Source organism: Carassius auratus, chromosome 41, assembly GCF_003368295.1.
Source record: "Carassius auratus strain Wakin chromosome 41, ASM336829v1, whole genome shotgun sequence".
Classification (NCBI taxonomy): Eukaryota; Metazoa; Chordata; class Actinopteri; order Cypriniformes; family Cyprinidae; genus Carassius; species Carassius auratus.
In genome coordinates this window covers 14,192,770-14,206,945 of record NC_039283.1, presented here as the reverse complement: position 1 = coordinate 14,206,945, position 14,176 = coordinate 14,192,770, and the positions used below count along the sequence as shown (strand labels likewise).

General features: G+C 36.0%; 1 protein-coding gene across 1 annotated transcript; it reads left to right on the top strand.

Moving 5' to 3' along the window:
• Positions 1 to 9,080: 9,080 nt before the first annotated feature.
• LOC113060157 (60S ribosomal protein L18-like) lies at positions 9,081 to 12,430 on the top strand. The gene is made up of 6 exons (XM_026229026.1): positions 9,081 to 9,232; positions 9,324 to 9,431; positions 9,624 to 9,722; positions 11,875 to 11,998; positions 12,127 to 12,196; positions 12,302 to 12,430. Exons 2-6 carry the CDS (start codon positions 9,390 to 9,392, stop codon positions 12,375 to 12,377), a joined length of 411 nt encoding a protein of 136 aa, XP_026084811.1. The 5' UTR covers positions 9,081 to 9,232; positions 9,324 to 9,389; the 3' UTR covers positions 12,378 to 12,430.
• Positions 12,431 to 14,176: the final 1,746 nt, after the last annotated feature.

Here is a 14,176-nt window from a genome sequence, read left to right as displayed (position 1 = left end):
CATTGGTTTTGAAAGCAGTGTGGTTTATTTTCACACTAACACATTATCGCCATCTGCACAGTAAATATGGAGTAAGTGCCACTTAAAAATCGAATGAAATATCAGTTTCTAAACCAAAAATAGAAATCATAATTGAATTTGACAAATTATTAGACATTTAAAATTGTTTTGCATTATGCTTAGTTTAAAAATGTTGTTAAATCTAACAATAAAGAAGTAAACTAATAGGAAATGAATAAATTAATACATTTTAAAAATAGATAGATATTTAAATCTCAATTTTACGTTTAAAAACATGGTTTATTATAACAATAAAAGAATAAATTAATACATGTCTATAAAATTGGTAAATAAATATAGATTTAACATTTGAATTCATGTTCATAATGTAACTTAAATGAAAAAAAAGCATTAGTAACTTTGAAATCACTTTTTAAGCAAACATTTTTAGCGCCAAAGACAAGCAAACACTGTACAATATAATACAAAATAAAAATAATTAATTCATATATATAACAGATTTTTTTGTTTTATGATGTTATAATACTCATACAGTTCTATTATAGAAAATATTAAATTTTTCACTTCACAGACAAGAACGTTTTACAGAAATGATCATGAAATCTCAAAACTGTACTAATCAAACAACCCCAGATACAATAAAATTAATGGATACAGTTCATGCCATTACTGTCCAGTGACTGATCAATACTTTCCAAATGTATTACTCATGCTATTGACCTCTTCCTCTGGCACAATGTTACTGAACAGCCAATCCTCATCTAGAGGCGGGGTTGGAATTGGAGTGGGGTGGAGCTTGTGTAATGTCGCAGGGAACGATCTAGCCACGCCTTCAAAGTTGTAGCTACTCTGACTGCCTCTGAAAAAACACGACTCTTCTTCATGATAACAAAAGCCTTCGAGGCAGCACATTATCGGGCATTGGGGGCCTGGTAAATTCTGTACCTGTACAATATTTTTGTCAACATTTCTGATATCAGCGTCTTGCATCATAATCTGATCTGTCACTGGACTTGTATAGGCCTTACATGGGCTTTCTTGAGGTGGTTGTTCCCAAATGTCATAAAGAAACTTTTTGGATTGGTCCAACTGACTCTTAAATCCTGGGAAGATGAGCTGGCTTGAAATATTACCATCCATGGCATAAAAATCTGTATTTAAGCAACCATCCTCTTTTCCATTTATCTTCATCCAAGGTTCAATCTGATCAAAACGGTCTTCTAGAATGTTATTGTGGTTCAAGGTATAGTTTACTTGATCGTGATCAAGTCTATGTGGCTCTTGACTGCAGAGAACATTAGCAAAAAATTCATGACTGGTTTGGCCCAAATTGGACATGGAGTTGCTGGTCCCAAGACCATAACCTGAATCCAGAGAGCTTGGAAACACACATGTTTCCAGTAAACATCGTCCGTCTTCTTCACTCTGATCCATCCAATCCGCCATTTTACATTTAGGATCTTCATTATGGGGAAGCAGATCTCCATGATTACCAGAACAATCCAGTAGGTCATCCACCATATCCATCTGGAGACTCTCTACGATGGTGCCATCTTGTGTTTGGACACGGTGCTCAGCATCTATGAGCATCTGAGCCTCCAAATCGCATGAATCCAAAGACAACAGTGAAATCACCGGAGAAAGGGGGCACAGGTCTGGAACATCAACCTCTGTGGGGAGCAACTTCATATTTTTGGTGAGACGTTGTTTCAGATATGTTCTTTCGGTGGATCCAAACCAAGAGGACATGCTGTCCTCTAGAAGACTGTTGGGCATTTGTGTCAAGCTTTCTAAATCGGTAGATGCTGGTTGTGTTTCCGAGCTGAAGCCGGAGTCCTTCTCCAATGAGCTTCCAGGGTTGTTTTTCAATACTTTCTCAGGTCTGGGATTTGCTTCTTTACGACTGGAGAACTTGCACTGTGAGAAACTTTTATCAGCCACATGGGTCTCCAAAAGACTGTCGAGTGTCCAGAGGTCACACACATCCTCTTGTTGTTCAGGAAGCGCTCCGGTTTTGTCAGCATTAATACAAGTTTCAACAGCTTAGAAAACAGAACAAAGAGTCATCAAATTTGTACCAAACCAGAACATCAAGTATTGAAAATAAAAAAGTAATCTCTCGTACCTTTTTTTGACCGTTTGGGTGACTGGTCTGCGACCTCTGTTACAATGTGAGATATTCTGGGTCTGAGATCATTTGAGGGTTTATCCGTTGAAAATAAAGCAGACGCCAGCTGATGGTTCGCTGCCTCTATTTCAGCAAATTTCCTGTGTAGAGTCAGATGGAATAATAATTATAAAATATATTTTCTTAATAATTACGCAATTATTAAAATATTATTTAAAATGTTAAAAATAACATTCTAAAAATACACAATTCAAATCTTGATGTTCTTGCTCTTTTTTTTCTAAAGAAATTAATAATTTTGTTCAGAAAGCCCACTTTCAAGTGTTTAGACAGTTTTAAATATGCTGTTCTTTTTAGCCTTCGGTTTTCAAAGAATACTGAAAAAAAAAATTCAAATATTAAACAACATTTAATCAAATACAAGTTTAGCCTCAGTGAGCATAAGCTTAAAATGTTTTTCTTTTAATGTATTATCCTAAACATTTGAATGGTAGTATATGAATATAAACAGTATACCTCTGTATCATGTTGTGCAGAAACCTGCGATGATTGACTTGTCGTTTCGATGGCTTGTTTTTACGTGGTCTTTGCAAAGTCCTCATCATGTGACCAGCTGCTGAGGTCACAAAAGTGAAAAGATCACGGCCCCATGGCACTCCAGACTCCAACCCCGGTTCAAAGGTCAAAATACTGGATGGACGCATAGCTTTGGAAATACAGTGAGCATAAAATATGAGCATGAGAGAGATAAAAGGAGATCGTATTCATCATCAGATTCTGTTTTTCTAAAAAAAAGGCTCAGTATTTTAACATTTTGTTTTGCAATCATTTAGTCCCCAAATCTGAAAGAGCAGAACTACTTCAACACCGCATTAAAATAAAGTTTAAATCTCTTAAACCTGATGGTAACCAAATCTTAATGTGAAAGCCCAGCTTACCTTCTGTTACTCGGTAAGACTCCACTTTGCACAGGTCATACCCTGACTGACCAAGAAAGCGAGAGAGACTGAGAGAATGAGCGAGGGGAGGGCATTTGATTCATTGGTGATGCAACAGAACGAGTGATTCTTTGTCTGCTTAGATAAAAGATGGCAAGACAGCAACATTAAAGAGGACAGAGAAGTGCAGTGTGATGAAAAGAGAAGCAATTACCTAGAAATCAACTGGTTCGGGCCGCGTGTCTCTTTAAGCATTGTCAAAAACAGCTCTTGTTATGTGTTAGCAAACACAGCGCACCAGTTAAGCGCTTAACGTGGCTTTAATTGATCTCTTTAATCTCTGATCCTCATTAACACATTCTCCTGTCTGAGAGCTCTACTGGTTGCCACAGACAAATTGCCTTCACATTTCAGCCCTCAGATTTTTTTTTATTTTTCCATATCTATGGGGGTGTTCAACATAATGGAACGAGGTCCAGAGGACATGATTCAAAGCAGGAACATATTATATATATAAATATATATATATATATATATATATATATATATATATATATATATATATATATATATATATATATATATATATATATATATATATATATATATCTTTTTTTTTTTTTTTTTTTTTTTTTTAAAGCTGTGCATGCTTAATTTATGACTCCAAATTAAAATGAAATATTCTTAATCCACATATAGCATTTATATTTGAAATTAGAGTAAAGGTATAGCTCTACAAGGGGATGATTCTCCCCAAAAATACATTTTTTTGTCATAATTTACTTACCATCTTGATGTTCCAAAACTGTTTGTAAGATACTTTTTGTTGTTGTTGAAAAGTCATGAGAATGACACATCTGAAACGATGTATCATGTCTGATTGCATTCATTTATAAACAAAATTAAACAATATTTTCACATCCGCATAATTTTTACAAAATTGCAGGTTTATAGAAAAAAGCATAATAATAGCATGCATCACAAAATACCTTCTTAATTAAAAAAGTAGAAAAAAAGGTTTTAAAGATGAACACCTAGAACATAAAAGTTTAAGAAATACCAAGACCAGGGTTGTTTTCTTATTTATTCACATTTTAAATTAGTTTATATTTAATTTTAAAGGGGTTATATGATGCTGATAAAAAGAACATTATTTGGTGCAATGAAAAGTGTTTATGCGGTTTAAGGTTCGAAAAACTAATTATTTTCCACATAATGTACATTATTGTTTCTCCTCTATGCCCTGCCTTTTGAAACAATTTTTTTTACAAAGCTCATCGGTCTAAAAAGCGAGTTGTGCTCTGGCTGGCTAGCTATACAGTGCATTGTGATTGGCTGAATACCTCAAGTGTGTAAAGGAAATGTTACGCCCCTCACCAAGATTCAAGATTCAAGATTTTTATTCATCACATACACAATTATATATAGCATATATAACCAGCAGTGAAATGTGAGTCAGGTCCGCTCCATGGACAGTGCAATTATTAAAGAAAATAACACTGATGAAAATATACATAAATATAGCTATGTAAGAATGAAATAAAAGTAAACAATCAAAATATAAGAATGAAATATTTAAAAATATGTATATTGTAGAATTAAATATAGAACGCGAAATAATGTGCATGAAAGTAAACTGTAGTCTTAAATATTAAGATACACAGGGATGTACAATGTGCATATGTGGATTATACTGTAGTCTTAAATATTAAGATAAACAGGAATGTACAAGAGACAAATATGCAAACAGGTTGACACTGTCAGTGTGTCTATGTGAGTCAGTGAATGATGAAGATCTTACTGATAAAGTGAACATTAAGTGGAGACTTGAAGATTTTAAGAGGCTGGTTTTGAGTTTAGGAGCCTGATGGCCTGGGGTAAGAAACTCCTCCTGAGTCTCTCGGTTTTTGCCATCAGGCTACGGAAGCGCTTACCAGATTGCAGCAAAGTGAAAAAATGGTTACTGGGGTGGGTGGAGTCTTTGATAATTTTAACAGCTCTGCTTTTGCAGCGTTTGAGGTAGATGTCCTGCAGAGAGGGGAAAGCAGACCCGGAGATGCGCTCAGCTAAGTGCACAACTCTCTTCAGGGCTTCGCAGTCTTGACTGGAGCTGTTCCCATACCACACTGAGATACACTGAGTCAATACACTTTCTATAGCCCCTGTATAGAAAGTTTTCAGGATTGCTGGTGAGACCCTGAATTTCCTCAGCTGTCGCAGATGGTACAGTCTTTGCCTGGCTTTATTAACCTGTGTTTGAATGTGAGTAGTCCAAGTCAGGTCCTCGGAGATGTTTACACCAAGGTGCTTGAAGCTGCTCACCCTCTCCACAGGGGTCCCGCTGATCATAAGAGGAGTATAGGGCTGCTGCTGTCTCCTCACCATACTGTGATGCATGTCCTGGACAGAACAATGGCGAGACAAGACAAAAACAATAAAACCCATTACAAACTAGCCATTTGTTGCATCCAGTGGGGATATAATTACGGATAATTATGACTTATACTGTGTTATTATGCGTTGCATTGCGCCGCTTAAACATAAAACCATGTCTGCATTTGAGATCGGAGAAACGACAAACAACAAGCTCTACTGTACACCAGCAGTTCCCAATTACAGTTCTTGCGCCCTCCAGCTCTGCATATTTTGCACGTCTCTTTGTTAACACACCTGATTCAGATAATCAGCTCATTAGAACTGAGCTCCGTGCATTAACTGTTCCAACTGACATAGTCCCTACACAGTGTTCATTGCTCTCTGCTCCCTGAAAAGGGGAAATCTGATGAAGTTCACCCAACTTTGGTACGTTCATTCACGGACTTGCACTGCACAACATCTTTACACATGGACCAGTGTCCTATACCTCAGTAAATAAAAACAATTTCAAATCACATCTCGCCCACTACGTTTAAATAGAATAAATCGGAATCAGAATGAGCTTTATTGCCAAGTATGTTTTCACAAACGAGGAATTTGTTTGACAGATGCTTCCGCAGTGCAACTGAATGACAGGGACATTGAATGACAAGGAAATAAACCATCAGATCCAATACAACATACTCTATAGCTTGACAGCATCGGCTGTGCCTATGATCGGGCATCACTGTTTGGGTTCTGTTTCCATGCCAACTTCAATTACCATTGGCTACGGGGACGGGAGAGGATGTTTCCAAGAGGAGAGATGAGAAGAGTGTCGCTTAAAGTGTTTCTGGACCAGCTGTTTTCAGTCCCTATGACAATAAGTGCTTTTTGCACTGGTGAGAACCAGTGGTTTTTCATCATGCTTCAGCTTCCACTTATATAGGCCTAATTGAAGGAAATCAATGGATAAATATAAATCTGTGCTGTGAATGAATCCATAGTTCAAAACTTTTTACTAAAGCATTCATTACACTTCTAAAGGGCTGAACACTTTGGAAGGTGCAGAGCATCCCCTTGAAGACTGGAGAAATACATTCTGGACCTCTTCTAAGGTAAACACAAGGAACACAGGAACTATTTAACATAAATGTAAATATTAAAGGTTCAGGATCCATTCTGACACATTGATTTACTATTCTCTCTCTCTCTCTCTCTCTGGTAGACTCTGGTAGTCCATCCATTTTTGTTCATGCATCTGTTGTTTGTAAGAAATTTCCTGATTTTCTTCCTAATTATATTTATGTCTCAGGCTTAGAATTTCTTGCTGATCCCGCTGATGGCTCGGAGGAGTTTCTCTTGGCTGGACTTTCTTCTTCTGTCATTTCAAGCAACTGAAGGGTGACTTCCTGATTTAGGCTTTATTCTGCAGCTGCTTGACTTTGAATTTAACCAAAACACTTTCTTAAATCAACATATGCAACAATGCATATTAAACATAATGGATGCATTACAGCTGGCTGAAGTTTAATTTTATGTGGTTCGAAAAAAAAAAACATTTCTTGACTCTTGACATTCTATTGGTGTGGGTAAACCACGATTTGTGAAAATGTTTATTATTTAAATGATTCCAATTACTACGTAATAAAACAAACATGATTTCTTACCCCATTCAGGCTCATTCTTTTAGGTACATTTAACTTGTAAAGAAATGGTGGTAGCTAAATATATTTACTTCCAAATTGTGAAAATTTGAGTAGAACTGATTTAAAAAAAAAAAGAAGAAAAAAAAAGAGAAATGAAGAGTGTGGACTTGGTCCTATGCATCGGTTGCTGGTTGGATTTTGATATGTGGTCAATACACAGATGAATCTTTCACAAAATGATCTAAAAGCAGAGTTCAGAAAAGGAATTTTCATTTCATTCTCAATCTGAGAGTCCAAAAAAAAAAAAAAAAAAAAAAAAAAAAAACAACAACAACAACAACAACAACAACAAAAAACATCAGTAATTGGTTATATGATGGGGAACTACAATTTAAACTACAATATGGAGTTAATTGATGTTAACTAGTTAACTAGTTCTGGAGCAGAGCCACGCCTCAAACAATCACCTGACTTCCAAAACCTCCATATATACCGAGCCACCTCATACCGCTCTGCTAGTCTCTCGAACCCACCCTTCCCTCCCTTTCTCATCCATTCAGCCAACCTTATCCCACATTACATTTCTATCAGGTTGTATCAGGGGGCCCTCATTGTCTGGCCTAAATATATACTAGAGACGGTACCCCCACCCTGAGTCTCCCTGAGCCATCAATTCAAGATGCCCTGATCAACCTGACCATCATCCCATTCCCTCGACCCCTTCATCCTCTTTCTACTCTTCCCCAGTTTCATAGCTTGTTAGTGGCATGGTCCTAGCTATAGTGACTGTATTATTATTGCATGTATTTATTTATCAGGGACATAAATAATAATAAATAATATATTTTCTTATATATATAAATATTTAAGAAAACACTGTGGCTTATCTTTCAAAAGTCAGGTTTATTTCAGCTGCTTAAAAGTAAAAAAAATTTGTTTTTGTCTTTGTGGTTATTTTACGTTAGCCTACCAGTCATTAAGGTTTGCTGAGAAAAAAATAAAAATAAAAAAAACCCTGAAAATTTAATTTCCCTAGAAAACATTAAAGATGTATAGCCTACCTTGCAATCACCCTCTTTTTAAACTTTATATAGCTACGACATACCGCTCTGCTGAGTATATGCCCCAATTCATGTTCATTTATTTGTTTGGTTAAACGCATTTTAGAATGACTTTTTTTTAACAAAAAAAGTGCACTTAATATAGTTTAGGTGTGTTCTGAGAGCTCTGTGTATGCGGTGTCACAGACATAATAATATATATATATGGTGTGCAAGGCCAGCGCAGATTGTTTAGTGACAGGAAGCATCAACCAACCCGGAGTCGTCTTTGCAGTCACATGACTTATCGCGTTCCGTAATCTCGCTACTCGTTCTCTCGCGAGCTTTCCTTTTCCCTTTTCACTCTGAGTCCAATATGGTAGGTAGCTTGATTTCTCACAGAACGTACCGGTGTCCGAAATCTACCTCCATCTTCAGCTATATCTCTTCCAATTCTGCCGCATATGATGTTTAGAAGCATCTCGATGCGTTGCGAGTGAACAAATATGTGTATTGTTTTGGATGGCGTGTGAAATGAACAAGTAAATGTCGGCTAACGCGCATCGCTCCGCGGAGCTGAGCTTCCTGTTCATGTGTTGTGAGTTGAAATATATGCAGATGGTTAACGACCATGTGTCACTAAGACTGTGTATAAGTTTCCCAGATATCCATAAAACATTTGCTGACATTTCAATTAATTGCCTGTACGGAAGGAAGAGTGCTCGTGTAAACTCGTGCTGGCTAAGCTAACCCTGTTGTTGCTAGCAGTTTGCACTTCTCTACATGAGTTAACTATATCTCAGACATGTGTTAATATGAGTGCTGTGAATATGCTTTCATTTCTCTATGGTTTTGTAGTTATTCTAGCTATTATTGCACAAATGTGTCCCTATGGCTAGTTCTTTGTTAGTGTGATCTATTGAGAAGGTGCTAACATCTGACACCAGCTCCACTGTTGTATATGATTATTTGTATCGGCGTGTGTGTGATTGATTATTGTGTTGGGTCCAATAGGGAGTTGACATCAGACACAACAAGGACCGTAAGGTTCACAGGAAGGAGCCCAAAAGTCAGGATATATACCTGAGGCTCTTGGTCAAGGTAAGAACTCTAACGTTTCTATGGCTGATTGTATAAGTTGTCTGTTGCGTTGTTTTTTCACCAGTGCAGTTTTGGTGTTGTGGTTTTGTAGTTGTACAGATTCCTGTCTCGCCGTTCTGATGCTCCCTTCAACAAAGTCATTCTGAGGAGGCTCTTCATGAGCAAGACCAACCGTCCCCCTATGGCCTTGTCCCGACTGGTGAGATGGACCCCAGTCTTAATCCTATATATGCAGATCTCATTTACGTTTGCCCTGTTGTGTGTTAAGCTTTATCACTTTAGAAAGCAAGTGAACATGCTTTGTTTGCAAAGACTGATCTCAATTGAGCAAGTTTTTTTTTTTTTTTTGTCTAATGCAAACTTTGCTACCTTTTTTCTTTTTTGCCTCTAGGTCCGTAAGATGAAGCATCCAGGCCGTGAAAACCTGACTGCTGTTGTTGTGGGAACTATTACTGATGATGTTAGGATTCAGAAAATCCCTAAACTAAAGGTAAGATCTGACATCGAAAGTGTAATTCATGTCATATACGCTTTGAGTTCGAGCTCCGTCTGCCCGCACGTGCGTTTTGTTTCCGATTCTGCACATGCATTCATATGATTTGTATTTTATTTTTCATGAGATGCTGAACTGTTTGATTGAACCTAGTGTTTTCAGACTTTGGTCCAAAAAAGCAAGTTAAATGTGCCCTCGTTTTTTTTAAAGAAATTAATTATTTTCTTCTGGCATTAAAAGGCTTATTTTTTTTTGTACAAGTTGGGAGTGTCAGTATATACTTTATTAGCCATAAATAATATTGCGGTTTCAAGAACTGAAAGGTGAAAATGACTTTAGTTTGTGTATTTTAGCATTATAATTGAGATTATAATTCTAATTTGATTTTTTTTTTTTTTTATGGGCGTGTGGGGTGTTTTCAACATTTGCAGGGACTGGTCGGTGATTTTACTGCCGTTTTAGTCCAGAATGTCTGTTTTTCTACCACCACAGAGTGAAAATTTCCGACCAAATTACCTCTTGATAAACCCCAAGGTCGTGTGTTAGTTTAATTGACCTTTAATTTCACATCTCTGAGATTGTTAGAGGGGATAAATCCAAAAGTCAATTGGTCAGTGTATTTTAACCACTGCCAAGCATCATTCAGTAACAGTTGTGCTTTGTGGTAATCTGCATGCATTTTAATGAACAATGCTTCAATAATATTTCATCACCACTCTACTACAGTGATCGGGATACATTAAGAACAAAAAGAGCATTTGAAATGGTTTATTATTGCAATAGAAATGCAATATAATTTTAAAATGTATGATGTAAATTAAAAAAATGGAACCAGGTACCTGGGACAAATTCTTGCTTTATGTAAATAAGAGGATGCATTAACTGATTTCTTATTTAAATTACATATCGTTTTGACACACAATGCAGCTCAGAAATAAACACATTTAAACTGCTAGCATGTGCATTTTCCTGTCATTAAATATATATATATTTTAATGTATATTAAATTTTCTTATTATAAAATTAAATATTAATTTATGGCTTGTCTAAGGAATTTATGACTAAGGAGCCATGCAGATTTATTTTTGCTGATGTTTCCATGAGAAATAACTCATACAAATTGTTTCATAGTTCAGCTTGCCCTAGTTCATGCAAACATGACCCAGTGCACGTTCAGTCATGTTTTGTCCAGTCTGATGCATTCATGCAGAACACCGATGGAAGTAGAAAGGCATTTGATACAGCAGTATCTCAGCATATATGCACGATGACATTGTTTTTAATGTGCATTTGGGAAGACAGAATACACCTCATCTTTCCACACTTGTTATGGAAAGCAGTTATCAACAAAATGGTTGAAAATGTAGAATTTAAAATGATGATAATTTTTCTTGAATTTAATTAATTTTTTTGTTTAGTAATAAGTATTATATTTTTATTTTTATAGCCCTTGATATATAACCACAAAGTTTTGGCCAATTTCTGCAGCCCTACAAACAAGCACAGCGAACCTGTAATAGTTTTTTTTTATTATTATTTAATTGCGTTTTTATTTTTTTATTAGAAATGCCATAATTATATTTTTCCCTTATAATGTGTAGTCATAATTTCAGTAAATTAAAAGGCTTTCTTTTTCACTAAATCACTTTTTTAGGGAATGAAGACACATTTTGCTTCAGTATAAAATGCATAAATTATAGTAACTGTATAATTACACATGTATAAATATATTAAGCGTATAGTAAGTATATTAATATATGATGCTGAAATGTTACTTCTCAGTTTTTGAATGGTTACTAGTATTGGCATGCATAGAAAGTATATAACCGTAGTATAAAATATGAGAATGCAACAAAGGAAAAATTAGTATGAATTATATAAGCAATTTTTCTGGATAAATGAATGTACACTGATTGTGAATTTCACAGTTTAGATTTGCCTTGTATTACCAGGTTAATGATGCAGTTAGCAATCTTGTACAAAAAGTGCTGCCATTCAACTGTGTTTTGGTGACTAGTTGTTTTTGTGCAGTCTCTGTTGGGTGCCTTGGCATTTTAACAGCTGCAGAATATTGGTTGTACTTCACCTGACGATGAGTGCACGGTCTGAGGTTGTCTGAATGTCTTTATGATCATTTCTCTTCTCTCAGGTGTGCGCCCTGAGGTTGACCGACCGTGCTCGCAGCAGGATCTTGAAGGCTGGTGGGCAGATCATGACCTTTGACCAGCTGGCACTTACTACACCTAGAGGACATGGCACCGTTCTGTTGTCAGGTATGTGAGCATAAAGCAAGGATGTAACTTCAGTACAGATTCAGTTCAGTTGTCCTTAATGAGTTGGTTTCTGTTTAGATGTTTTGAGTTTAGCTCAGTGTTAATGCACTTGTCTTGTTTGTTCGCAGGACCCCGTAAGGCTAGAGAGGTGTACAGACATTTTGGGAAAGCTACTGGAACCCCCCACAGCCATACCAAGTATGGAAACAAAATGCACAAATTTTAAGCCTTGGTAAATTGTTTGATGGAAGTTGATAATTTTGATGAACCCTTTAACTCACAGCATGTTTCTCTGTCCTCTAGGCCCTACGTGCGCTCCAAAGGCAGGAAGTTCGAGCGTGCCCGTGGTCGCAGAGCCAGCCGAGGATACAAAAACTAAAGATCTGTCATTTTGTTGTAATGCAAATAAAGATTGCTTAATATTCCAGATACAGTCTTTTGGAGTTGCTTCATCTCATTTTATGCTCTGTTTAAAAATGCCTAAAGTATTTTGCAGCTTCTGACTTTTTTCTGTGTTTTTTTTTTTTTTTAACTGTTAACTGAAGTTGACACCCTACATGCAACAAAATGACTGTGACTTAACCACATCAGGTGGAAAAAGCAAACCTAATGATGAAATGTTTTGTTGACAACTGCAGGTACATGTGCGTATGCACATGGTTTCCAATACAGTTTCAGAATTACCTCAGAGATCACTTAGAATTATAATTGTCAAGTTAAAAAGTTAATGTCAGAGGAAATGCGCACAGACCTTGACTGAACTTTGAATTTTCCATTCTAGCTTGTGCACGTACATTTGCACAAAACAAGCTCTAAGCAGTCTGTTAGAACAAAATATGTGCAATTATGTGATTTAGCTCAAAGATTCAAATTCATCAAGTATTTGAAATATTAACAGATGGGTTTGGTGCTTTTCTAATCACTTAACATTTTGCAGCATATTTTGGTAGTTTGTCCTTGGCAAAGTTAATATAAGTAAAAATGTTACAGACTATATAAGACAATAAATGTCTTGTCAAGTAAGGATCTGTTCATGAGTTTTAAGGCTGGTCTGTCATGCTGTATGGCATTCCTGTCAATATTGCAATGACATGTTAGCTTGCCATCTAGAAAATAAATGCATGTGATGAAATTCAGGATTGGTTGTTTTTAAACCTCTGTAGTTTAAATGAATTACAGTTTGGAGTACAGAACTAATTCAGTTCTAAATCAGTTCATTTATTTATCTGTTTTTGAGAGAGAAAGCAATAGAAAATGTACTTCCCTCATTTAAAATGCAAAGAAAAATCAAGTAATTTGTAGGATGACCATGCAAATATAGAAGAAAAAGGGTGCAACTTAACTGAGTGGCAGTATGTGGAAACAATACTGGCTTGGCCAGTATTCAAAGGAGTTTTTTTTATTGGGGAGTAAACATTTTTCAGAAGCAGACTGCCTTTGATCTGCAAATTTGTGGTTGTTATTTCCAGTACAAAGAGGACAAATGAGACATTTCAGCAGGAAGATTGGAGCAGTTTCAGCCACATGTGATGGTGTCATGATAACCAACAATGAATATTAATTTCTGAATTTCCACCTTGGTAATTTCAAACTTTACCTCTAAATATTTTGAAATTATGTAATCTAAAGCCCTTGTGAATAGCAGGTTCTCAACACTGTAAAGCCATTTAAGATATCACATTCAAGTCCATTGAATTTAAAACACATTTTGGGCTCATCTATATAAGGACAAAACTTTCTAGATGAAGCAGATCTATGCTATGACGTAAGAAACGGTAAGTGGCAGACAAATCTGCTGACAGACAGATGATCAGAGTCTCGAATACTTTGCATGTGATGATTATCTATTCATCTATTCTATAAACTTCCGTTTTGACGGTTCTATAGAGAAATGAAGTGTGCGATTGAAAAAAAGTGTTGAATGAAACCATGAGCTCATTTAATCCACTGTTGGTTTTCATGGAACTTTGGCCACAAAGAGGAGGTTGTAATACAGTAAAGAACAAATTCTTATGAACCACACTTTTTATGGCATTCTGAATAAAATGTCAGTGGGTTTTTATGAATATGAATATGCATATAAGGCCTCTACAATACCCATTTGATTCCGAATGCACTCTTAAATATTTAATATAATTAAAATCTAACATTACATTTTGAAATCATTCATATATAATC